At 47.2% G+C, this 26,906-nt stretch overlaps 1 protein-coding gene across 2 annotated transcripts in view; it reads left to right on the top strand.

Annotated features, from left to right (window-relative positions):
* The window catches only part of EPHB1 (EPH receptor B1), a 434,861-nt gene that overhangs the window by 370,598 nt on the left and 37,357 nt on the right, over positions 1-26,906 (top strand). Inside the window, exon 9 of one of the 2 annotated variants that reach the window (XM_073576520.1) lies at positions 12,190-12,272. In XM_073576520.1, the coding sequence (XP_073432621.1) occupies positions 12,190-12,272 (83 nt within the window). The remainder of the gene's footprint in view (positions 1-12,189; positions 12,273-26,906) is intronic. The other variant, XM_073576521.1, reaches the window with a different exon arrangement.

Genomic DNA, 26,906 nt, shown 5'->3' with positions numbered 1-26,906 from the left:
CCCTCAGATTAAAGCTTAACCCCTGCAGCTGCAGACAGACTCTGCCATTAACCCTTTCAGGAGCGCTATGTCTCAATCTAAGGATGCTAAACGGGCTGCTAAGAAGCACACTGCGTTTTTTACCGTGTGTACCACTTGCAAGTCTGCCTTACCCAGTGCACAGACTAATCCGTTATGTACGGACTGCGATCCGGCCTGCACCCCCAATCTGCGCTCAAACGCCCCTTGCCACCGCTGCTGACGGGCCTTCTGTGTTTAGTACCCCTGAGTGGGCTGCGTCCCTGTTACGGTCGGTGGAGTCTCTGACCCAGGCTATATTCTCCCTCTGGGAGGACTCTTTAAGTCAGAAAGCGTCCTTACCTCCCGAAGAGGGCTCTGGCGTCGGCCGGGAACAGTCCACCAGCAGGGGCCGTACTCGTTCAAGAGATGGTCAGGTCTCTAGAAAGCGGACCCATGACGCGTCCCCTAGTCACGGTCGCACCTCAGCATTTGCGACTCCTGTCTCTCGCTCTCCCTCTCCTGAGGTTCACAGCGAGCACGACTCGCGAATTCGAATCTGACACGTCAGCCCTCAGAATCCCCCAACTGATCAAGAGTCACTTGATTCTCTTATAGAATCAGTCAACAGGATTCTGAAGTTGGATGAGGAAAATATTCCCGCTCCAGCACATCCTATCTCACTTAAGAAAACCAAGCATGTACGCAGGTTATTTACCAGCCATCCGGACTTTAAGGAAATTGTCCAGAAACATAGGGAACATCCACATAAGCGGTTCACAGGGCAAAAGTCTACTCAGGCTAAATACCCTTTTGATCCAGACCTAATAAAGGATTGGTTACAGTCCCCTCTGGTGGTCCCTCCTGTATCGCATCTTGCTTCTAAAATGCTCCTATCCGTTTCTGAGGGTTTCTCAATCAGAAACCCCTCCGATCGTCAAATTGACTACCATGCCCATTCAGTTTTTGAAGCTTCAGGAGCAGCGCTTTTTCCATCTTTCGCAGCAATCTGGGTCACTAAGGCAATGGCCGCTTGGGCAGAAGTCTTGATTACTTCCTTCCAGGGCACCAATTTTCCTCCGGAGGCAACCACTGTCGCCAGGCAGATAATTCATGCAGCAGACTTTGTAGTGGACGCCTCTTTTGATGCCGCCTATTGCGCTGCTCAAACTGCCGCTAATGCGATCTCCATTAGAAGAGCCCAATGGCTCAGCGACTGGTGGGCGGATGCCACATCTAAAAGATCGTTGACTTCTCTCCCCTTTCAAACGGGTCGTCTTTTTGAAGAGAAACTGGACCAGCTCATTTCTGATGCTACCGGGGGGAAAAAGTAAATTCCTTCCTCAACAAATGGCTGTTCGGCTGTTTCGCAACCAACAGCCGACACGTTTTCGATCTTTTCGCAACAATTCCGGTTGGTTCCCTTCTACCTTCTCTTCCGGATCAGGTCAGTCCCCGCGTGGAGACAGAGGCTCCCAGGTCTCATACAGACCTAACCGCTCTTGGAAACCTAGGTGTGACGCCTCTGGCTATTACGTCCAAGAGTGGACCCTCTGGATCGCGGATCCGGAGCCCCTGGGCCGAGCACACCTGGTGAAGACCGACCCCTATACAGGGATCGTTAGGGGCAAGACCGCAGGGGGCGGAACCGCGACAGCCGGAGCCAGCAGGGACGACTCGGAGGACTGGCAGACAGAGCAGGAGTAGCGAAGTGGAGGCCAGTAGGAAAAGGCTGGAAGCCCACAGGAAAGGTACAGCGAGGACCACAGGAAGGAGACAGGCAGACAGACACGGACCAGGAACAGGGCAGACAAAGGAACAGCAAGGGTAGGCAGGGTACACAGAAGAAGGTAGGGCCGATGGGTGCTGCGAGTCACAAACAATCATCAGGCGCCCTCAGAATAGAGCGGACGCCTGATATATGCGGAGACCGGAAGTGCGCCCTACAGACCCTCCCCTAGCGACGCCCCCTGCCAACGGAAGAGACCGGGGGAACGTGCGTGCGCGGCCTAAGGCCGCCGCGGTCACCCGCAGCAGAGCGGCAAGCAGCGCGGAGGAACGCGCGAACCGGAGGGCGCAGGTGAGAGGAAGCTGCGGCGGGCGCCGTCGCTAAAGGGGCATCGGCGGGCACGACCGCCGATGTCACAGTACCCCCTCCCATATGCCCTCTCCTTCTGAGGTTGGTTAGAAATCTTTTCATGATAAGGGGGGCATCGACATTCTCTCGGGGCTCCCAGGACCTCTCCTCTGGGCCAAAACCCTTCCAGTCGATAAGAAAAAGAGTCTTACCTTTGACCCTTTTCATAGCCAGGATGTCCTTTACTTCAAAGACATTGTCAGAACAAATTGGCGAGGGAGGGGACATGGAGGTTGGTTGGAACCGATTCAAGACCACAGGTTTAAGGAGCGAGATATGGAAGGCGTTAGGGACCCGGAGTGACGCCGGCAACCTCAATTTGTAGGCTACCTTGTTAATGCGCCCAAGTACTTCAAAAGGCCCGATGTACCGAGGACTTAATTTGTAAGCAGGGACTTTCAGGCGGATATGTTTGGTAGAAAGCCAGACTTTGTCCCCGGGCTGGTACGGGGGTAGATCCCTTCGTCTTTTGTCCGCGTGTTTCTTAATTCGGACGTTGGCTAGCTCGAGCGCCTCTCTGGTCTCCTTCCAAATTTGCGAAAACTCCTTGGCGAGAGTGTCTGCTGCAGGAACTCCAGACGATGCGGAAAAGGGCAATGGAACCCCAGGATTTAGCCCAGTTACCACAAAGAACGGTGTCTTGGACGTTGATTCGCTGGAATGATTATTATGAGCGAATTCCGCCCAAGGTAGAAGAGAGACCCAATTATCCTGATGGGCGTTAGAAAAGTGGCGTAGGTAGGTGGTCAGAATTTGGTTAATCCGTTCCACTTGGCCGTTGGTTTGAGGATGATACGCTGAAGAGAAGTCGAGAGACGTGCCCAGGAGCCGGCAGAGGGCCCTCCAGAATCGGGAAGTAAACTGGACTCCTCGATCGGTCACGATTCGCAGAGGGAGGCCATGTAGCCTGAACACGTGGTGGATAAAGATTTCGGCCAACTTTGGGGCAGATGGCAGTCCGACCAAGGGAATAAAGTGGGCCATCTTGGAAAAGCGGTCAGCGACGACTAAGATGGTAGTACACCCAGCCGAGCGAGGGAGATCAGTCACGAAATCCATGGCGATTTGCTGCCAAGGAGCCTCTGGGACAGGCAACGGATGAAGGAGGCCGGAGGGGAGAGTCCTTGGAACCTTGTTCTGAGCACAAGACCTGCAGGAGGCTACAAAGTCCTTAGCATCCTGGTGGAGAGAGGGCCACCAGTAATACCGGGAAAGAAGCAAAAGAGTCTTCTTAATCCCAACGTGCCCAGCAACCTTGGAAGAATGTCCCCAGCGCAGTACTTCCAGGCGTTTGTTTGGAGGGACGAAGGTCTTGCCAGGCGGAGGGTTAGAGAAACTCACGGGGGCCACGGAGATAACTTTAGCCGGCTCGATGATATATGATGGATCTTCCTCCCTCTCCGGAGGCTGCAAAGACCTGGAAAGCGCATCGGCTTTGATGTTCTTACTGCCGGGCCGGAAGTGGAGCTTGAACTCAAAACGGGAAAAGTACAGAGCCCACCTGGCTTGTCTGGAGTTGAGTCTCTGGGCAGATTGCAGGTAGGCCAGGTTCTTGTGGTCCGTGAAGATAGTAAAGGGGTGCACTGCCCCCTCGAGCAGATATCGCCATTCCTCCAGCGCCATTTTAATGGCCAATAATTCCCGGTCCCCAATGGAGTAGTTGCACTCCGCCGGAGAAAAGGTTTTGGAGAAGAACCCGCAGGGGACAAGACGTCCAGATGGAGCCTGTTGGGAGAGAACCGCCCCAGCTCCAGTGGAGGAGGCATCAACCTCCAGAATGAAGGGCCTACTGGCCACTGGACGGTGTAAAATCGGAGCAGAAGCAAACGAGCGTTTCAGGGCAAGAAAGGCGTCCTCGGCTTCAGAGGGCCAGACGTTAGGCTTCGTCCCCTTACGGGTCAGGACCGTAATGGGCTTGGTGACTGTAGAGAAGTGGGGTATAAACTGCCGGTAATAATTAGCGAAGCCGAGGAAACGCTGGATGGCCTTTATGCCAACCGGACGAGGCCACTGGAGTACCGCGGACAGCTTGTCCGGATCCATCTTAAGACCGGAATCCGTGATGATGTACCCCAAGAAGGGTAACGCTGTTTGCTCGAAGAGGCACTTCTCGATCTTGGCGTAAAGACGATTTTCTCGAAGGCGCTGCAGGACCGTGCGTACACTTCTCCGGTGGGAGGAGAGGTCGGTCGAGAAAACGAGGATATCGTCCAAATACACCACCACGCAGGAATAGAGTAGGTCTCGGAACACCTCATTTACGAATTCCTGAAACACCGCTGGAGCATTGCAGAGACCGAACGGCATGACCAAGTATTCATAATGGCCGTCCCGGGTATTGAAGGCCGTCTTCCACTCGTCCCCCGCTCGGATTCGGATTAAGTTGTAAGCTCCCCGCAGATCCAACTTCGTGAAGATTCTGGCCCCCCTCAGGCGGTCGAAGAGTTCAGGAATCAGCGGGAGCGGGTACCGGTTTTTGACCGTGATGTTGTTCAGACCCCGGTAGTCAATACAGGGTCGCAGGGACCCATCTTTCTTCCGGACGAAGAAGAAACCTGCGCCCGCAGGGGACGAGGACTTTCGGATGAACCCCTTGGCCAGATTTTCCTGTATATATTCCGACATAGCTGAGGTCTCTGCTGGGGACAAAGGATATGTTCTCCCTCTGGGAGGAGTGGCACCAGGAACTAGGTCGATAGGGCAGTCATAGGAGCGATGAGGGGGTAAGGAATCCGCCTCCTTCTTGCTGAACACGTCGGCAAACGTGTGATAGGGTGCGGGTAAGCCCGGGAGGTCGGCAGGCTTCGAGCATGGACGAGGACGCGTGAGGGCCCGTAGGCAGTGCTCCTGGCAGGAGTGCCCCCAACGGAGAACTTCCCCAGAGCGCCAGTCAATCACAGGTTCGTGCCGTCTGAGCCAGGGCAGTCCTAGGAGAACCGCATGGGCTAATTGTGGCAGGACATAAAAGGCTATCTTTTCGAGGTGGAGAGCTCCGATTTGAAGATCTACTTCGACGGTAATCATGGTGATGAGTCCGGGTAAAGGTTTACCATCAACGGAGGAAATAGCGCGAGGGTTCTTCAATACCAACACCGGAATCTGGAGTTTGTCAACCTCCTCCTGGCGGATGAAATTACCGGCAGCACCCGAGTCCACATACACCTCCACAGACCCACGCCCCCGACCTGTAATTAGCAAAGCTGAAAGAGTAAGGGGAAGAGAGGAATTTTGATCACCTAGGGGGTCCTCTCTTACCTGACCTAGGTGGAGGCATTTCCCGACCTCTCTGGCTTCTCTGGACAGGAACGCACAAAATGGTTGGCCCCTCCACAGTACAGGCAGAGGCCCTTGGTCATCCTCTCCCTGCGGCGTTGCTCGGACAGTCTGACCCGATCAACCTGCATAGGTTCAGGAGCGGCGCTAACAGGAGATACAGGGAAACGGGGGACAGGAGCCTGATACAACCTAAAGGACCTTCTCTCTCCGACTGCCTCTCTAGCGCGCTCCTGAAAGCGTAGGTCTATGCGAGTGGCCAGCGAAATAAGGTCCTCCAGAGTGGTGGGGGTGTCTCGCCCGGCAAGCTCATCCTTGATCTTGCTGGAGAGGCCTCTCCAAAAGGCTCCCACTAGAGCCTCATTGTTCCACCCTAACTCAGAAGAGAGGGTCCGGAAGCGGATGGCGTATTGCCCCACTGTGAGGGAACCCTGGCGGAGGTTAAAAAGGGCCTCAGTGGAGGATGCTAAGCGACCCGGTTCATCGAATACCTTGCGAAAGGTTTCTAAGAAGGTCTGTAAATTTAGCACTACGGGGTCATCTCTTTCCCACAAGGGGTTCACCCAGGACAGGGCCTCACCCTCAAGATGGGACACAACGAATGCCACCTTGGCGCGGTCAGTAGGATACTGAAGGGGGGCAAGCTCAAAATGTAGCCTGCATTGATTTAAAAAACCCCGGCATAACTTGGGATCTCCGCCGTACCTGGGGGGTTTACCCAGACGGGGAGCCGGAGTAGGGGCTACATCCGGGGGGGAAGTTGCAGCGGCAGCAGAGGATTGCAGGGCCAGCAATCGGTCATCCACGGATGCCATGTAACCCAAGATGTGGGATTGGGCGTCGCGCTGCTGCGCGAGCTCCTGTTGAAGGCTGACTAAGAGAGGAGCGTGCCCGGGGTCAGAGGTCTGCAGGGCGGACAACCGGGTGTCCATAGACTTCATAAAGGACATTATCCGGTTCTGATTTTCACGAAGGAACAGCAATTCCTTTTGTGTGGCGGCTGCGGCACCGGCGGGATCCATGGCCTGATGATACTGTGACGCCTCTGGCTATTACGTCCAAGAGTGGACCCTCTGGATCGCGGATCCGGAGCCCCTGGGCCGAGCACACCTGGTGAAGACCGACCCCTATACAGGGATCATTAGGGGCAAGACCGCAGGGGGCGGAACCGCGACAGCCGGAGCCAGCAGGGACGACTCGGAGGACTGGCAGACAGAGCAGGAGTAGCGAAGTGGAGGCCAGTAGGAAAAGGCTGGAAGCCCACAGGAAAGGTACAGCGAGGACCACAGGAAGGAGACAGGCAGACAGACACGGACCAGGAACAGGGCAGACAAAGGAACAGCAAGGGTAGGCAGGGTACACAGAAGAAGGTAGGGCCGATGGGTGCTGCGAGTCACAAACAATCATCAGGCGCCCTCAGAATAGAGCGGACGCCTGATATATGCGGAGACCGGAAGTGCGCCCTACAGACCCTCCCCTAGCGACGCCCCCTGCCAACGGAAGAGACCGGGGGAACGCGCGTGCGCGGCCTAAGGCCGCCGCGGTCACCCGCAGCAGAGCGGCAAGCAGCGCGGAGGAACGCGCGAACCGGAGGGCGCAGGTGAGAGGAAGCTGCGGCGGGCGCCGTCGCTAAAGGGGCATCGGCGGGCACGACCGCCGATGTCACACTAGGCCTAGGGTTTCTGGGTCTAGGGGAGCCATATCTCATAGCTCTACCCAATGACTTGTTGCGGTATCCGGCGGACACCGACAAAGTAGGCGGTCGCCTACTTTCCTTCAGCCACACCTGGCTCGCGGTCATCCACAACTAGTGGGTCAGGGAGCTGGTGTCCTCTGGATACAAGATAGAATTTTCTTCTCTCCCTCCAACTCGGTTTTTCCCTTCTCTCCCCAAGAAAGAGACAAGACCCTTCCTTCGGGCTGTTCAGGCTCTGCTAAGGGATAGGGTCATCATTCCGTTCCCTCATCACGAAAGGTTCAGAGGATTTTATTCAAACCTTTTTGTGGTTCCAAAGAAGGACGGGATGATGCGACCCATTCTGGATCTCAAACTGTTATATCAGTTTGTCAGGGTACAGTGATTCCGAATGGAATCTCTCTGATCAGTTGTCGCTTCCATGGAAAAAGGAGAGTTCCTAGCATCCATCGACATCAAGGACGCTTACCTTCACATTCCGATCTGCCCATCCCACCAGCAGTTCCTGCGTTTTGCAATTCACGAGGAACACTTCCAGTTTGTTGCCTTGCCCTTCGGACTCGCCACCGCCCCCAGGGTCTTTACCAAGGTCATGGTGGCTGTCATGGCCATTCTCCACTCTCGGGGAGTAGTGGTGTTACCGTATCTGGACGACCTGCTCATCAAGGGTCCGTCCCTTCCAGCCTGCGAGGAATCCGTGGATATAACAGTAACTACACTTTCGCGCCAGGGGTGGAAGATAAACTTTGAAAAGTCTTTCCCGAAACCGGCTCAGTAGATTTCCTTTTTAGGAATGATCTTGGACACTTCCCGCGGGTTGGTCATTCTCCCTCTAGAAAAGACCCAAGCCTTACAACAGGCAGCGCGGACTCTTTCCCCACCAGCGTTTCACTCCATTCATTTCAGCATGAGAGTTCTCGGAAAGATGATGGCTGCAATGGAAGCAGTTCCATTTGCACAGTTCCATCTCCGTCCCTTACAACATGCGTTGCTCTTAGCTTGGGACAAGAACCCGTTCTCCCTGGACCGTCGGATTCTTCTGTCCCTGTGGGTCAGGCAAGCCCTCAGGTGGTGGACACTGAGGTCCTCCCTGAATCAAGGGAGGTCTTTTCTCCCAGTAAGATGGATGGCAGTAACCACCGATGCAAGTCTTCTCGGCTGGGGTGCGGTCTTTCGTCACCATACGGCACAGGGTCGTTGGTCGACCCGAGAATCACGTCTCCCCATCAACATTTTGGAGATATGAGCGATCAGATTAGCTCTACGGAGTTTCCACCATCTCCTCGCAGGTCACCCCATCAGGATCCAATCCGATGACGCCACGGTTGTAGCGTATATCAACCGCCAGGGAGATACCCGGAGCAGGATGGCCATGCACGAAGTGAGTCACATCCTCCATTGGGCAGAGACCAACCATTCGCCAATCTCAGCAATCCATATCCCGGGCGTAGAAAATTGGGCGGTAGATTTTCTCAGTCACCAAGGCATTGCCTCAGGAGAGTGGCCTCTTCATCCGGAAGTCTTTCAGCAGATTTGTCATCGTTGTGGACTCCAGATGTGGATCTCATGGCCTCAAGGCTAAACAACAAGGTGTCTCAGTCCATTGCCCGATCGGAGCGGACGCCCTATTTCTGCCATGGCACTGGTTCCGGCTCCCATACATCTTTCCCCCTCTTCCCTTGCTTCCGAGAGTCATCAAGAAGATCAGAGCGGAGGGAGTACCAGTGATCCTAGTCGCGCCAGATTGGCCACGCCGAGCACGGTATGCAGAACTAATACAACAAGTCGCCGACGTCCCCTGGCGACTTCCAGATCGCATAGATCTGCTCTCACAGGGCCCGATTTACCACCAGAACTCCGGGGCCCTGTCTTTGACAGTGTGGCCATTGAATCCTGGATTTTAGCACAGGCTGGGTTCCCTCAAGATTAGTGCTAGGAATCCTGTGTCCAGGCGCATTTATCACCGCACCTGGAAAGCCGTCTTTTCGTAGTGCAAGGATCATGGTCGATCACCTCTAGTGTTTTCCATTCCGGACATATTGGAATTTCTTCAATCCGGATTAAAATCAGGCCTCGCGCTTAGCTCGCTCAAGGGCCAAATTTCGGCCTTGTCAGTGCTTTTCCAACGCAGAATTGCCACCAAACTTCAGGTCAAGACGTTTATTCAGGGAGTTTCCCATGTGGCGCCTCCTTATAGAAGGCCATTGGAATCATGGGACCTTAATCTGGTTCTCGGGGCCTTACAGGAGGCTCCTTTCGAACCGCTGCAGGACGTGTCACTGACTGTCCTCTCTTGGAAAGTGGTCTTTCTAGTGGCAATTACGTCAGTCAGATGAGTTTCGGAATTGGCAGCCCTGTCCAGCCGTTCTCCGTTCCTGAATTTTCATCAGGACAAGGTAGTTCTCAGGACATCCCCGTCCTTCCTGCCCAAGGTCATCTCCTTTTTCCATCTCAATGAGGAAATTGTTTTGCCTTCCTTTTGTCTGGCGCCAGTCCATCGCGTTGAGAAGGCCCTCCACACCCTGGATGTGGTAAGGGTGCTGAGACGGTATATCTCACGGAGTGCTCCCTTCCGCAAGTCAGATGCCCTGTTCATACTTCCAGAGGAGCATAGGAAGGGTCTAGCCGCTTCAAAGGCAATGCTAGCCAGGTGGTGCAATCGGCAGTACCTCAGTGTTGACTCAGTGGTACATGGGGTATTAGCAGATGTATACTCCCCACCCAGGGACTGCTTTAGGACGTCCCACTGTCTCTGTGTCCCCCCAATGAGGCATAGGAGAAATAGGGTTTTTTGTGTACTACAACTCACCGTAAAATCCTTTTCTCCGAGCCAGTCATTGGGGGACACAGCACCCACCCTGTTTATCCTACTTTAGCCTACTGGCTCATTGTAGCATTCTTAGGTTTTGACATAGTTATGGTTATTGTTGAATGTTTAAGTTCCTACTGCTTTTTTCACCGAACTGGAGAAATCATCCAGCGAGAGGGTGTATACTGCAGGGGAGGAGTTTTTTCTGGTTTACTTAGTGTCCTCCTAGTGCAAGCAGCATAACACCCACTGTCTCTGTGTCCCCCAATGAATGGCTCGGAGAAAAGGATTTTACGGTGCGTACACAAAAATCCCTATTTTTTGGGAAAAAAATGTCATGGGCTCCCACGCAATTTTTGTAACCAGCAGAGGGAAAACCGATGGCTGGGGGCCGATGTTGATAGCCAGAAAATTGGGTAATATCCATGGAGCTTCTCAGGCTATTAATATCAGCTCACAACTGTATTAATAGCCTTTACTGGCTATTAAAATGGGTGATCCCCTCAAAAAAGATGTGGGGTCCCCCTATAATTAATAACCAGCAAAAACTATGCAGACAGCTGCGTGCTGATATTAATAGCCAAGGAAGGGGCCATAGATACTGCCCCCCAGGCTAAAAACATCAGCTCTCAGCCGTCCCAGAAAAGGCACATCTCTAAGATGCGCCAAATCTGGCACTTAGCCTCACTCTTCCCACTTGTCCTGTAGCGGTGGCAAGTGGCGTCATAGTTGGTGGGGTTGATGTCACCTTTGTATTGTTGATTTTTCCATGCTGTGAGTACAGGCATGTTGTCATGATGAAGCAGCAGCGTTTTTTTCCTCACTGGTTCAAACAATCGCCTCAGCACTTGCAGATAGTAATGTTGGTTCACTGTTGTGGCCTGAGGAATAAATTCAAAATGAACGACTCCTTTGTTGTCAAAAAAAGCAATCATCATGGATACAAGTTTGATTTCACTTGCCGTGTTTTTTTTGGTCTGGGCAATGAATCTGTCTTCCACTGACTGGACTGCTGTTTTGTTTCAGGATCATAGACGTAACACCACAATTCTTCTCGTGGTGACTTTTGACATAAAATAAGGGTCATCCCTCTTACTCGCCCGAACTAGCCCCCTGGGACTTCTTCATATTCCCAAGCATGAAGAAAAGCCTAAAGGCAAGGCATATCAGGAACTAGAAGAGGATAATAAAAAAATAACTGGAGGCACCAAACAGAATTAGTTTATAAGAATATAAAAAATACAACAACAGTAAAAGGGCATCTCAACTGCGACAAGCATGATGAATAAAAAACAAATACTTCTGTCTTTTTGTGTCATTCTTGTCACAGTTGAGGTATTTTGCAGGTTGCAATACTACTTCATTTCAGCTGCATCGCGCTGTGATGTAGCAACATAGATTAATCTTTGGTGCGTGCCCTGTGCTGCAGCCAAAATCACTAAGTAGCCCCATCTTTATATCTATGGCCACCAGTATATTTTGGGAAAATTCTTTTCTAACTGTTCCACCAAGTTAAGTCATGAAAGTCATCAATGCTATGATTAAACTGGCTTGCATGAGGACCGATCCAGTAAAAGAATACCAATAATTATCTTTGCTGCAGAGGATAAGTTCAGAAGAGTTTCCATCCTCAGAAACCACAAATTGACAGCATCTCAGATAGCAGCCCTCTTAAATGACGCACATTTTAAAATCAACTCTTCATAGGAAGCTGCAAGAAACAGGCTTTTATTATCAAGTTGCTGTAAAGAAGCCACTACTGAGGACCACAGACAAGGAGAACATTGTTTGGGCCAAGCTACTCCCCTGAGTATTCTGTTTTATTTTTAATTTCCATACAGTTTCATTGATATGGATTTTTTTTATTTAGTGATAATTTGTGAGCACTGCCTTTTTGGTAAAAACCATAAAAAATAGCACAAAATAAAAAGGCCTATATCTCTAAAACTGTATGGTGTATTAAAAAAACAAAAAAATACTTACTTAGAGGAGCTGTAGGAATAAAGTAAGAGCAAAAAATGATCAATTTTGATCTTGCGACAAGTCTTCTTTAACAAATATATTCTGGTTTGTTCATTCATGGTTTTGCAGCCTTCCTTTTGAATTTACAATATGCACATTTCAATAAGAACAAGAAAATACATTGCATGAACAGGTGTGTCCAAACTTTTGACCTTGGCTGTATATACCTGTTTCCCATGAAATGCGCTATATGATCGGCCTGATCATCCCGCTGAGTCCATTACAGCCATTTGCATTAATATTTTTCAAGTCTAGTGTATTTTTGTATTTCAGGAAGAGAACGTACAGCAAAGAGGCGGTGTACAGTGATAAACTACAGCATTACAGCACCGGCAGAGGTAAGACATAGCCACCAGGGACATCATGTGTCAGAAGAGTTCAGGCTTATAGTTAAGTATTAATTCTAAGTACAGCAATGCTCAACATTTTTAAAGTGCATCTGTCAACATAACACGTATGGGGTCATCCATTCTGTTGGAGGAATCAATAGCTATGTGAACTCACTGCCTTCCCAATAAGTGCCTCTATTTCAGCAGAACTTAGTAACAAATGGCTGGGCTGCATTGAGAGAGTGTATCAATGTGTGTTAGGGATGGATATATATATATATATATATATATATATAAACAACGACAAAGCAAAGTCCAGCAATAACGTGAGCAATCCAGGATGCTGTTAAAAAAATTTTTCTTTTTATTCATAAATCCATTAAAATGCAATGGTCCAAGCAGTTCAAAACAGCAATAACGCAGGAAAGTAGTGCAGATAGGACTACGCGTTTCAGCGGTAGAACCCGCCTTCTTCACGGTCCAAAATCTAATCTGCTTTCCAAACATGGAACCTTATATACATCCCACTCCCATCAGGGTAATTATAAACATATGTGAGAGACTTAAAAACATGTGCTATAAAAGCAGATCAAACATATAAACTATCCACATATTGATCAGTATACAACATGCATAAAGATTATAAGGAAAGAATTCAACATATTGGAGAAAAGTACATTAGGAATGTCCAATAACCTGACCATAAGATTTAAGGCCCTGTGCACACAGTGCAGACTCCGTGCAGTTCCGCAGCAGATTTGGCCCTGCAGAACCGCAGCAGAAAAGCAACAGAACAGCACGTGATGCACAGTACCATTTAAGGCTATGTAAAACAAAAAAGGCTGTGCACATGCTGCAGAGTAAAAGAAGCAGCATATCGCTTCTCCTGTGCGGCTCTGCTGCAGCTCTCCACCTGCTCCATTATAGAAATCTGCAGGCGGAAACTGCAGGGGAAATCTGCACAAAAACTGCACCAAATCTGCGACAAATCTGCAGGCAAAACGCAGATCATCTTACCTAAAGATTTAGCAAAATCTACGCGGAAAACTCCACTGCAGAATCAGCACCGTGTGCACATAGCCCCAGTGGTACAAAAACATAGAACAATAATATTAACCAGCATTATATAATACAAATATATCAATAGTGCATAATGATATCCAGGCGGTTATTAAAGCCCTGTGGCATGCGAGTCCCCAACTCAAATATCCACCTACTTTCTCTTGCAAGCACTTTTTTATGAAAATCTTCCCCCCTCAATGGTTTTTTTACATGCTCTATGCCCATAAAGGAGAAACCGTATAAATCCCCATTATGTTTTTTTGAAAAATGTCGGGATACTACTGATGCACCAACCATAGGCAAATTACTCGCGTCTGACAGGTGTTTGCGGATTCTAGTTTTAAGGGGGTTCACCGTGCAACCTACATATTGCATACGGCATATATTGCAATTAATTAGATACACTACATTCTCCGTATTACAGTTTATAAAAGAACAAACATTAAACTGTTTTTTATTGGAGATAGATGTAAATGTTTTAGATTTATTAGCAAAACCGCAGCACTTACAGATATTGGCACCGCATTTAAAAAATCCTGTTGTTTTTAGCCAATTGCTAGGGGAAATTTTATCCGGATCTTTGAACATGCTGGGTGATAATAGTGTAGCTAAAGTCGGGGCTCTTCTTGCCACAAAGGCAATATCATTATTTTCCACAATATTTTTCAAAATATCATTCTGAGATAACAAGGGAAGATATTTTTTGATGATTTTAACAATAGAATTAAACTGAGGACTATAATTGGTACTGAAAACCACCCTAGATTTTTTAGAGTCAAACTGTCTTTTTTTCTCAGTAGATTCCAGCAGCTTAACCCTATCCATGCCTGCTACCATTTTCCTGGCTCTGTCCAAGGACCAATTAGGATACCCCCTTTTTTTTAAATTATTACAGGTCATTTCAATTCCTTCCTCCAATTTGTCACTAGATGTGGTATTCCTTTTTAGTCTAATAAGCTCCCCCACAGGAATACTCTGAATGACATGTTTGGGGTGATTAGAGGAAGCCATTAAAATACTATTGCATGCAATGGATTTTTTATAGGGAGATATCAGAACCCCATCATTGTCCAGATCTGCGGTCAGTTTCAAATCCAAGAAGTTAATTGATACCTCATGACCACTACTAGTAAATTTTAGATTGAAATCATTCAAATCCAAATAAGAAAAGAAACTTTTTGCAGACGAGAGACTACCCCTCCAGACAAATATCAGATCATAAATAATTATAATAATTGGTTATATCCTTCTATCCCCATCACGTCGCGTTACGATGCATCACATATTATTTGTCCAGATACAGTAATTATGAGGATTCCATTCAGAGGTTTATTGTCTCCTCAATTCAATTTCTTTTAAGCCACAACTATTTTGTGTTTGATGAGAGATATTTCCTCCAGACACAGGGTGTGAGCATGGGCGCCATGTTTTCACCTTCCCTAGCTAACCTGGTTATGTCTGTGTGGGAAGAAAATTATATCTTTAATATTGATAACCCATACAAGGATAATATTGTTTGGCTGGGGAGATTTATTGATGATCTGATATTTGTCTGGAGGGGTAGTCTCTCGTCTGCAAAAAGTTTCTTTTCTTATTTGGATTTGAATGATTTCAATCTAAAATTTACTAGTAGTGGTCATGAGGTATCAATTAACTTCTTGGATTTGAAACTGACCGCAGATCTGGACAATGATGGGGTTCTGATATCTCCCTATAAAAAATCCATTGCATGCAATAGTATTTTAATGGCTTCCTCTAATCACCCCAAACATGTCATTCAGAATATTCCTGTGGGGGAGCTTATTAGACTAAAAAGGAATACTACATCTAGTGACAAATTGGAGGAAGGAATTGAAATGACCTGTAATAATTTAAAAAAAAGGGGGTATCGTAATTGGTCCTTGGACAGAGCCAGGAAAATGGTAGCAGGCATGGATAGGGTTAAGCTGCTGGAATCTACTGAGAAAAAAAGACAGTTTGACTTTAAAAAATCTAGGGTGGTTTTCAGTACCAACTATAGTCCTCAGTTTAATTCTATTGTTAAAATCATCAAAAAATATCTCCCCTTGTTATCTCAGAATGATATTTTGAAAAATATTGTGGAAAATAATGATATTGCCTTTGTGGCAAGAAGAGCCCCGACTTTAGCTACATTATTATCACCCAGCATGTTCAAAGATCCGGATAAAATTTCCCCTAGCAATTGGCTAAAAACAACAGGATTTTTTAAATGCGGTGCCAGTATCTGTAAGTGCTGCGGTTTTGCTAATAAATCTAAAACATTTACATCTATCTCCAATAAAAAACAGTTTAATGTTTGTTCTTTTATAAACTGTAATACGGAGAATGTAGTGTATCTAATTAATTGCAATATATGCCGTATGCAATATGTAGGTTGCACGGTGAACCCCCTTAAAACTAGAATCCGCAAACACCTATCAGACGCTAGTAATTTACCTATGGTTGGTGCATCAGTAGTATCCCGACATTTTTCAAAAAAACATAATGGGGATTTATGCGGTTTCTCCTTTATGGGCATAGAGCATGTAAAAAAACCATTGAGAGGGGGAGATTTTCATAAAAAAGTGCTTGCAAGAGAAAGTAGGTGGATATTTGAGTTGGGGACTCGCATGCCACAGGGCTTTAATAACCGCCTGGATATCATTATGCACTATTGATATATTTGTATTATATAATGCTGGTTAATATTATTGTTCTATGTTTTTGTACCACTGGGGCTATGTGCACACGGTGCCGATTCTGCTGTGGAGTTTTCCGCGTAGATTTTGCTAAATCTTTAGGTGAGATGATCTGCGTTTTGCCTGCAGATTTGTCGCAGATTTGGTGCAGTTTTTGTGCAGATTTCCCCTGCAGTTTCCGCCTGCAGATTTCTATAATGGAGCAGGTGGAGAGCTGCAGCAGAGCCGCACAGGAGAAGCGATATGCTGCTTCTTTTATTCTGCACCAGATCTGCGCAGAAAAATCTGCAGCATGTGCACAGCCTTTTTTTTTTACATAGCCTTAAATGGTACTGTGCATCACGTGCTGTTCTGTTGCTTTTCTGCTGCGGTTCTGCAGGGCCAAATCTGCTGCGGAACTGCACAGAGTCTGCACTGTGTGCACAGGGCCTTAAATCTTATGGTCAGGTTATTGGACATTCCTAATGTACTTTTCTCTAATATGTTGAATTCTTTCCTTATAATCTTTATGCATGTTGTATACTGATCAATATGTGGATAGTTTATATGTTTGATCTGCTTTTATAGCACATGTTTTTAAGTCTCTCACATATGTTTATAATTACCCTGATGGGAGTGGGATGTATATAAGGTTCCATGTTTGGAAAGCAGATTAGATTCTGGACCGTGAAGAAGGCGGGTTCTACCGCTGAAACGCGTAGTCCTATCTGCACGACTTTCCTGCGTTATTGCTGTTTTGAACTACTTGGACCATTGCATTTTAATGGATTTATGAATAAAAAGAAAACATTTTTTAACAGCATCCTGGATTGCTCACGTTATTGCTGGACTTTGCTTTGTCGTTGTTCACATCTGTATGGATGGACGCCTACATCCAGATCCGGGCACAACGGAGTTAACCAGGTCAGCTGAGGTTCCAGGTGGTTCACAGGAGTGAGCTGGTCTACATTGTTGGATTTATATATATATATATATATATATATACTGTTATACTGTATACATATACATGTGTAAAAAAGAAAGGTGGCACTCACCGTCCCTTGAAAGATCCTTGATTTATAAACACATAGTGGATGGCGGCCATTTCTCATCTTCCTGTGCTTCAACGGGTCCTAGGTTCTAGGACCCGGCCATCGTCCGTTACGTGTTTATAACTCTCCTGCATCCATGTTAGAGTTTTTGCTGAATAAAGGACTGTTCAAGGGATGGTGAGTGCCACCTTTCTTTTTTGCACATTTTTGGATTGATTCCATTGTGGTGTTGCACCCGAGATTTCTACTTTTTGGTGGAATAATACGTTGATCAGTTATAGGACATTGAGGTGCATTTTTGCTACAGGTTGCCGATATCTATGCCATTTTTCCAGTATATATATTTATTTGGGGGCAAGATATACATTGGTAGGGACCATAGGCGCATAACCTTTTAGTTGTGAAAGATGAACTTTTTTTTTACAACTTTGTACTTGTTTTTAAAATTGCACAATATGGTACTTTTACACTATATAATAAAGCTCCATAAAAGCTCCGCTCACATGCATGGGGTGGAAGAAATGTCTATCTCAGTCTGCCCAATAGAAGTGGAGTGAGTGATGGTCACACGTGCTCTACTGCTCCATTCACACAGGGGCCTTCTTAGAGTGAGAGACCTAGCAGTGGGATCTCTATCAATCATACATTTATCAACTATCCTGTGAACATGGTATATTTTATTTAGAAAGAAAACTTTTTTGCTACATTATAATCACAGTCTTCAGCCCCTAAGAACCTCTGCAAACTTCTGTTTTTGCCAGAGGGAAATGTGGTTAGTTGCTCATGTTCACTGTAAAGGAAATGTAGTATTACACATAAGCTACTAAATGGGTTGTCCGATTTTTTTATCTTCCGCTTCCTCCTTGCCAGGGGGTGGCACGCTCCCGATGATCGACAGTCCACATTAGCATCATAGTCACTTCGATATCCCAAACTCAATGCTCTCACATGGTGCAAGCAGAGGCAGCTTTGTCTCTGCCACATCGGAGGAGCGTAAGGACACTGAAGTGGGTTGGAACCAGTGGTCCAGACAGCTTCAGAGCAGCACTTGCAAGCTCCATAACAAAGAGCTTGTAAGTACTGCACTCCTTGCATAGGGGAGTAGCCATCTCTGACTGCAAAGGTGGTCATTAACCTAGGCAACAAGCAGTAAACATTATAATGTAATCCCTCCATTCTTGGGGAATGGAGTGAATTTTTAATAAGAGTTATTTTGCAAAGTTGCTTGTTCTTACATGTGTGGGGAAGTGAACTGACCTGTGGACCTGTCTGAAGTAGGAGGGTTGATGCGAGATGTGTCGTAGATATACTTGTTGTGAGCTGGTGTATACATGAGGGGAGACAGCTAGAGAGACTGGGAGATGGTGGGGTGCTGGGCTTTGGCCACTGGGGGGAGAAAAAGAGCGACGGGAAGAGGAGACGGTGCAGTACTAAGATGTGGTCATGGTGGGCAGAGTTGCGGGAGCTCTAGAGGGGAGTTCCCAGGGAGGGGAATAGATAGGCAGAGAGAGTTCCAGAGGGTGGCCAGTCCAGGGGGAGTTGCTGAGCAGAGGAAGAGGCAGAGGAAGAGACTGAAGGAGGAAAGACGGGAAGAGGAAGAGCTCCAGAGGGGACTGGAAGGAGAGACGGCCAGGGGGGTGGCCCTGACAGAACAGCCATTGGAGAAGACATTCAGGGGGTGGCCCTAACAGGACAGCCGCAGGAAAAAGGAGGCTGGGAGGTACCAGACAGACGGACTTGGACGGGTGAAGTGCTGTGTTGGTAGGCCTAGGGCAGCCACAGCGATAGAACTGTGAGGGACGTCACTACAAAGGAAAAAAGGAAGGTGAAAGGTACCCGGGCCTGTGTGTACGGAGGCTGTCGTGTTGCTGTGGTCATCGGGTGGATGACCAATAAAGAAGACCTGTTGAACGTATATTGATTTCTGTCTCCAGTCTGTTTGAGGCGCAAAAGGGACCACCCCCCAGTCGGCGCACGTACCTACACATGTACTTTGCAATTTTACACATTTAAGAATACAAGAACATCCCTTTAAATTGAACGGACAACCATAGGAAACCTGGATGGCCGGAGGCTGCCCGAGTGACAGCTGCTGCTCGATAGCACCTACAGCTATGGCTCTCAAATGAGAGGGGTCCTAAGTACTAATAGGGAAAATGGAAAGGTAAAATTGTGGTAGGGAAACCACTACAATCCAAATGAATGAATATTTGGCCTAATATTTTGGTACGTTGCACCATACAATTTCAGTAGCTTGACCCCCAGTACTGGCCAATTGTCATTGTTTCCAAGTTTTTCACCCAAAGAATAATAGAGGCCATTAATCAGAAATGTTTGAAAAAGAGTCAAAAGTTCATTCATGTCGGTCATCTTTTTGAAATCATCTTTTCAGAAAATGACAACAAACTTTTTTTCAGTAAGTTCAGTCAATGACTTAATGTCGATCTTTCCATCAGTTGCTGAGAAGCTAATTTATGAGTGACTACAATTATTATGGTCACATTTGGTGACTTCGCCAAAAAAATCCCAATATCTCTTCAAGGGAGAATTAGCACATATAAGTTCTGATTTACTAATATATTGGAATTTGTCCATATTTGGTATAAATTATTTTGCTTAATTCGTTTTTGGAAATTTTAGAGATTTAGGTTACATTAGAAAGTAAAAATTACATACTACTTAAGCTTAAAGATTTTTGTTCTATTATTTTATTTTATTTTTTTTCTCTCTTTAATGAACTCCTGAAAACTATAATATACGTCTTGTATTTGCCTGTAGAAATAAACCAATGGTGGAAAGCACAGACCTCCACAGTGGTGCTGTTATCTTTCTGTTCTCCTTCTTAAGACTGTGCTCTTTCTTAGCTTCCATGACGAGCTCTCAGTTACCTGCATCTCCCGTCCTACTCTCTATTTTCTCCTTTCTCATCACTTCTTATCAGGCCGGGTCCCATTGCACATCACTCAGTAGCTGCAGCTGCTCGCTCTCACCTTTGCGATGGTTTCCAATCAAAGGCCCTTGTCACATGTGATGAATCTTGATTTCTTGGTAGAGTTGTCCCTTCATTTATCTGCTAATAGGTTTCTTATGACACAGTAAATAATAGCCAGGCTGCAGGTTGGAGGCTGCATAACACCGCCTGTCCCCAATCTGTCACTCTCAGTAAACAGAGTGTCCCACATTCTCATATTAAACCTGCCGGGAAATGCAGAGATGGATATCCTGACCACAGAAGAGGCGCGGTGGTGCTGACCAACTGAGGGGTCAATTAGGGCAGGGAGATACATATGGTTGTAAATACTCTATCTATCTAAAAGCAGAGCTTTTCATGTAAACCTGGGTACAAAGGCCCCAAGGTTATTAAGAAAACTTCTTGCATACGATCCAAAAAATGGGGTCAGCACTCCAAAGTCAGATGATGAGAAAACTGATTTTAACCAGCCGATGCAACATTTCGGCACAAAATGGTAGAGATATTCTCAAGCCATACATCTATCTGTGTGTCTGTTTGTCTATCTATAGTAATACAGTAGATGACATCATGGCTGGCCAGCTAATCAAAAGAAGAGATGTAGATGCCAGATCTTAGGACTCTCATCCAGCAGTCATAGATTACGGACGTGGCAAAGTATGCCATTAGAGGGTAGGAGGAAACCAGAGAACCTGGAGGAATGCCACGCAAACATGGCGAGAACATACAAACTTCTTGCAGATGTTGTCCTTGGTGGGATTTGGACCCAGGACCCCAGAGCTGCAAAATAACAGTAATAATCACTGAGCTTCTTTTTTCATCCATCCATCCATCGTTCCATCCATCATTACTCCATCCATTCATGTTTCCATCGCTCCATTCATCCTTTCATCGTTCCATTCCTCCTTTCATCGTTCCATCCATCCAATCATCGCTCCAACCATCCATTCATTGCTCCATCCATCCATTCATTGCTCCATCCATCCATTCATTGCTCCATCCATCCATTCATTGCTCCATCCATCCATTCATTGCTCCAACCATCCATTCATCGCTCCAACCATCCATTCATTGCTCCATCCATCCATTCATCGCTCCATCTATCCATTCATTGCTCCAACCATCCATTCATCGCTCCATCCATCCATTCATCGCTCCAACCATCCATTCATTGCTTCAACCATCCAATCATCGCTCCAACCATCCATTCATTGCTCCATCCATCCATTCAGCGCTCCATCTATCCATTCCTTGCTCCATCACTCCATCCATCCATTCATTCATCACTCCAACCATCCATTCATCGCTTCAACCATCCATTCATTGCTCCAACCATCCATTCATCGCTCCATCCATCCATTCATCGCTCCATCCATCCATTCATCGCTCCAACCATCCATTCATCACTCCATCCATCCATTCATCACTCCATCCATCCATCGCTCCAACCATCCATTCATCACTCCATCCATCCATTCATCGCTCCAACTATCCATTCATCGCTCCATCCATTTACATCGTGCCATCCATCCATTCATCACTCCATCCATCCATTCTTCACTCCAACCATCCATTCATCGCTCCAACCATCCATTCATCGCTCCATCCAACCATTCATCATTCCATCCATCCATTCATCCATCCGTTTATCACTTCATCCATTCATCACTCCATCTATCGCTCCATCCATCCATTTATCACTCCATCCATTCATCACTCCATCTATCGCTCCATTCATCCCTCCATCCATTCATTGCTCCATCCAGTCTTTAAATATTTATCTTGAGCAATGATAACATGTTAAGAATAATACGGATTATCTATTTCCACTGACCTACAGCTATTCTGTGGTTATGTCATACACAACTTTCCACACTGCTGAGGTTGTGTTTTCGCTTTATCTTTATTGAATTGCATGCATAAGAATAGGTTCTTTCAGAGTAGAAAGTGAAATGTCATTTGCCAGCTTGAGCCAAAATGCCATTTAGGCAAATAAATGTATCTCTAATTAAACAATCTGTTTTCTGAGGCCTGCACGCTGCAGAAAACGACTAAAAGGATGTCTGTCCTTTCCCCAGAAAGCTTCTTGGCTGCAGTCAGGGTGAAAATTAATTAACCCGCAAAGATCAGAAAGATTAACCTCTTTTTCCAATGCATTGCTATTATCTTAGGCTGCGAAAAAACAAATGATCGAGTTGATACTGAAATGCCAATGACTTCCTGGAAGCCAAATAGAGAACTCCAAATTGAATTTTTTTTTACAAAGTGCATATTATTGATGGCGGTGTACCGAGATCCCAGGACAGGGGGAAACAGAACTTCCTTCACCCCAGGACACAGTGATAAAGTGTGAGCATAATGGAATGATGATTTCATTATAAAAAGAAGATAAAGCCAAAGAAAGAGGAGGGTGGGTGGGGATGAAGGATTGAGAAAAAGGAAGCTAGATTCCTGTACAGCGACACAGGACAGAGAACCAGTGAGGGGTGAGCTGGTGTTGAGAAGTGAGTAAGGTGAGCCGTGATGGCTCTATAGAGATACTGACATACAAGGTAAGATAAACCTGTAGAGAAGGGAGGGGGAGGAAGGGAAGAGATAAGGTATCAAGTCTTCATTTCCTCACATGCTGGACAAGAAGATTTAATCCTGGTCTGCTGTGAAAGATTGTCATAGCCCAGGAAATGATAAATGTAGAGGTGGACAGATACAAAGCAGAGGCAGCTTGAGATGACTGGCCTATTCGGTAGAAAAAAAAGCTGGATTTCAAGAACAAGGTACAAACCATGGGCATTTATGTTAAAATTTCTCGGATACATATACTATAGTTATACATTATATATTTTTACATATATGTATTCATCAGACACAACTGGTTGTAGGAAGCAAGGCATGGTGGTGGCATTCACTTTGCCTGGTTTCACCATTATTAATGGAAGCCAAAGCTTGATGGTGGCATTCTATCTGCCCAGTCTCACACTGATTAAAGGAAGCCAAGGCTTGATGGTGGCATTCTTGCTGTCCGGTCTCACACTTATGGAAGGAATCCAAGGCTTCATGGTGGCATTCTACCTGCCCTGTCTCACACTGATTGAAGGAAGCCAAGGTTTAATGGTGCATTCCACCTGCCCAGTCTCCCACTGATGAAAGGAAGCCAAGGTTTGACGGGGCATTCTACCTTCCCTGCCTCACACTGATTGAAGGAAGCCAAGGTTTAATGGTGCATTCCACCTGCCCAGTCTCCCACTGATGAAAGGAAGCCAAGGTTTGATGGTGACATTCTACCTTCCCTGCCTCACACTGATTGAAGGAAGCCAAGGTTTGATGGTGGCTTTCCACCTGCCCGGTCTCACACTGATTAAACGAAGCCAAGGTTTGATGATGGCATTCTTGCTGTCCAGAGTCACACTTGTGGAAGGAATCCAAGGCTTCATGGTGGCATTCTACCTGCCCTGTCTCACACTGATTGAAGGAAGCCAAGGTTTAATGGTGCAATCCACCTGCCCAGTCTCCCACTGATGAAAGGAAGCCAAGGTTTGATGGTGGCATTCTACCTTCCCTGCCTCACACTGATTGAAGGAAGCCAAGGTTTAATGGTGCATTCCACCTGCCCAGTCTCCCACTGATAAAAGGAAGCCAAGGTTTGATGGTGACATTCTACCTTCCCTGCCTCACACTGATTGAAGGAAGCCAAGGTTTAATGGTGCATTCCACCTGCCCAGTCTCCCACTGATGAAAGGAAGCCAAGGTTTGATGGTGACATTCTACGTTCCCTGCCTCACACTGATTGAAGGAAGCCAAGGTTTAATGGTGCATTCCACCTGCCCAGTCTCCCACTGATGAAAGGAAGCCAAGGTTTGATGGTGACATTCTACCTTCCCTGCCTCACACTGATTGAAGGAAGCCAAGGTTTGATGGTGGCTTTCCACCTGCCCGGTCTCACACTGATTAAAGGACGCCAAGGCTTGATGGTGGCATTCTTGCTGTCCAGTCTCACACTTGTGGAAGGAATCCAAGGCTTCATGGTGGCATTCTACCTTCCCTGCCTCACACTGATTGAAGGAAGCCAAGGTTTAATGGTGCATTCCACCTGCCCAGTCTCCCACTGATGAAAGGAAGCCAAGGTTTGATGGTGACATTCTACGTTCCCTGCCTCACACTGATTGAAGGAAGCCAAGGTTTAATGGTGCATTCCACCTGCCCAGTCTCCCACTGATGAAAGGAAGCCAAGGTTTGATGGTGACATTCTACCTTCCCTGCCTCACACTGATTGAAGGAAGCCAAGGTTTGATGGTGGCTTTCCACCTGCCCGGTCTCACACTGATTAAAGGACGCCAAGGCTTGATGGTGGCATTCTTGCTGTCCAGTCTCACAATTGTGGAAGGAATCCAAGGCTTCATGGTGGCATTCTACCTTCCCTGCCTCACACTGATTGAAGGAAGCCAAGGTTTAATGGTGCATTCCACCTGCCCAGTCTCCCACTGATGAAAGGAAGCCAAGGTTTGATGGTGGCATTCTACCTGCCCGGTCTCACACTGATTGAAGGAAGCCAAGGTTTAATGGTGCATTCCAATTGCCCAGTCTCCCACTGATGAAAGGAAGCCAAGGTTTCATGGTGACATTCTACCTTCCCTGCCTCACACTGATTGAAGGAAGCCAAGGTTTAATGGTGCATTCCACCTGCCCAGTCTCCCACTGATGAAAGGAAGCCAAGGTTTGATGGTGACATTCTACGTTCCCTGCCTCACACTGATTGAAGGAAGCCAAGGTTTGATGGTGGCTTTCCACCTGCCCGGTCTCACACTGATTAAAGGAAGCTAAGACTTGATGGTGGCATTCTACCTGCCCGGTCTCACACTGATTAAAAGAAGCCAAGACTTGATGGTGGCACTTTACCTGCACGGTCTCACACTGATTAAAGGAAGCCAAGACTTGATGGTAGCATTCTTCCTGCCCGGTCTCACACTGATTAAATGAAGCCAAGACTTGATGGTGACATTCTTGCTGCCTGGTCTCACATTTATGGAAGGAAACCAAGGCTTGATGGTGGCATTCTACCTGCCCAGTCTCACACTGATTGAAGGAAGCCAAGGTTTAACGGTGGCATTCCACCTGCCTGGTGTTACACCGCTCCGTCATAATCACCCGTCCTCCGCTCCCACACCGCAGCCTCTCTCCACCCGACGGCCACGGTGGTCACCTCTGACGGGCTCGCGGCCGACGACATCCCTGTATGCAATGCGCATGCGCCATAGACCGCGGGCGCGCCTCCCTGCTGCTTCTTGTGCTCTGGCTATGCCCTGACCCGGAAGCACCTTCGGACCAATGGCAGACCAGACGGGGCTATATCAGGCCGCTTCCCCCTGAGGGAGGCACCTGATCATTGTGTTACCTTGCACACTGGGCCCTGCTTCCTCCTGTGTTCTCTACTGTCTCTCGGTGCCGTCCTCAGTGTTTTCTGCAGCAACCTCGCAGCCTGTCTTCCGTGTTCGCTAACAATTATTCTCAGTCCTGCTCCAGTATTCCTGTTTCCTCCGTCTCCTGCCTCCGGTGTTCCTGATCCATCCTGCTCCAGTCCTGCCGTCCTACTCCATTCCTGTCTCCGGTGTTCCTGTTCCAGTCCTGCCGTCCTACTCCAGTCCTGCCTCCGGTGTTCCAATTCCATCCTGCTCCAGTCCTTCTGTCCTCCTTTATTCCTGTCTCCTGTGTTCCAACTCTGTCCTGTCATCTACACTTCAGTTCCTCCATGTTCCAGTCTATAGTCTTACTCCATTCCTGTCTCCTGTGTTCCAGCCCTGTTCTGTCATCTACACTTCAGTCCCACTGTCCTACTCCAGTCCATCCTGAGCCGCCCCTCTCGATACCGGCTACCGTTGTACTCGAACCCCTGGGCCTGCTCCTAACGGTCCCTGTATAGGGGTTGGTTCCACCTGGCAGCTCGCCCGGGGCCCCTCGGTGCCACAGTCCAGAGGGTCCACTCCTGGAGATTCCGGCTCCTGACCACCCACGCTAACACCTGGTCTCACATTATTGAATTATTGATGTACCTTGCTTCTAGTGGATCTATCGTAGCAGCCATTCACATTACGACATTACAGTAGTTCGAACTGTTGATACATGCTTAATGATGAAAGTATATGGATGAATTACCTTTTTAGGAATGTTCTGAGAATATGCTTTATGGGCAGTCTTTCCTAGTTTAGTGCGTACCTATTGTGTATGGCAACCAAAAGATTTTTTTTTATTGATCCCTCTTCAGTATAAAGCCGACCATTCACATGAGATAACATTCATTCAGCTAACAGCTGCCTCCCACATAAACATGAGCATTTGGCTTTCTTGATCTTTTTAATGTTTTTCCAATGGGGAGAGAGAAGAAATCTACTGCCAGAAGTGACTTATCTCCCCTGAAAAAAAAAATGTTCGTCATTGAAATACTTTCCATTTCTTCTCTAGCCCGATGATAAGTCAGGAGGCTCCAATGTAAACCAGACCATCTGCCAATTCTGCCAGCTTTCATCTAATGTGCCTTAAGGGGTCACACCAGTCTCTTGCAGGCCTATAGTTGCAATCTGATGGTGTTGGACCTTCAGACTCCATTGACTCATCCCTCAGACATTCTTAGAAATTAGTTCTTTTTTATTATTTTCATTAAACCTTATAAAAAATTACCAGGATGTTCCCTATGCTGTCATTGTAAAGACACGGTCAATGCGTTCCACCATCAAGAGGGTCACTTGTAACATCCATATTTGTTTCCTGTCACAATCCAGTCACAAGATGATCTGTGTTGACTAGAGTTGAGCGACTTTTGGTTTTTTAGGGTCGCGTTTCGTTTCGTGAAACCCGACTTTTCCAAAAGTCGGGTCGAGCAAGATCGTCC

Source organism: Dendrobates tinctorius, unplaced genomic scaffold (genome assembly GCF_039654945.1).
Source record: "Dendrobates tinctorius isolate UK_male_01 unplaced genomic scaffold, ASM3965494v1 ptg000049l, whole genome shotgun sequence".
In the NCBI taxonomy this organism is placed as follows: Eukaryota; Metazoa; Chordata; class Amphibia; order Anura; family Dendrobatidae; genus Dendrobates; species Dendrobates tinctorius.
Note: the sequence above shows the minus strand (reverse complement) of the source record. Positions and strands in the feature narration are given on the sequence as shown.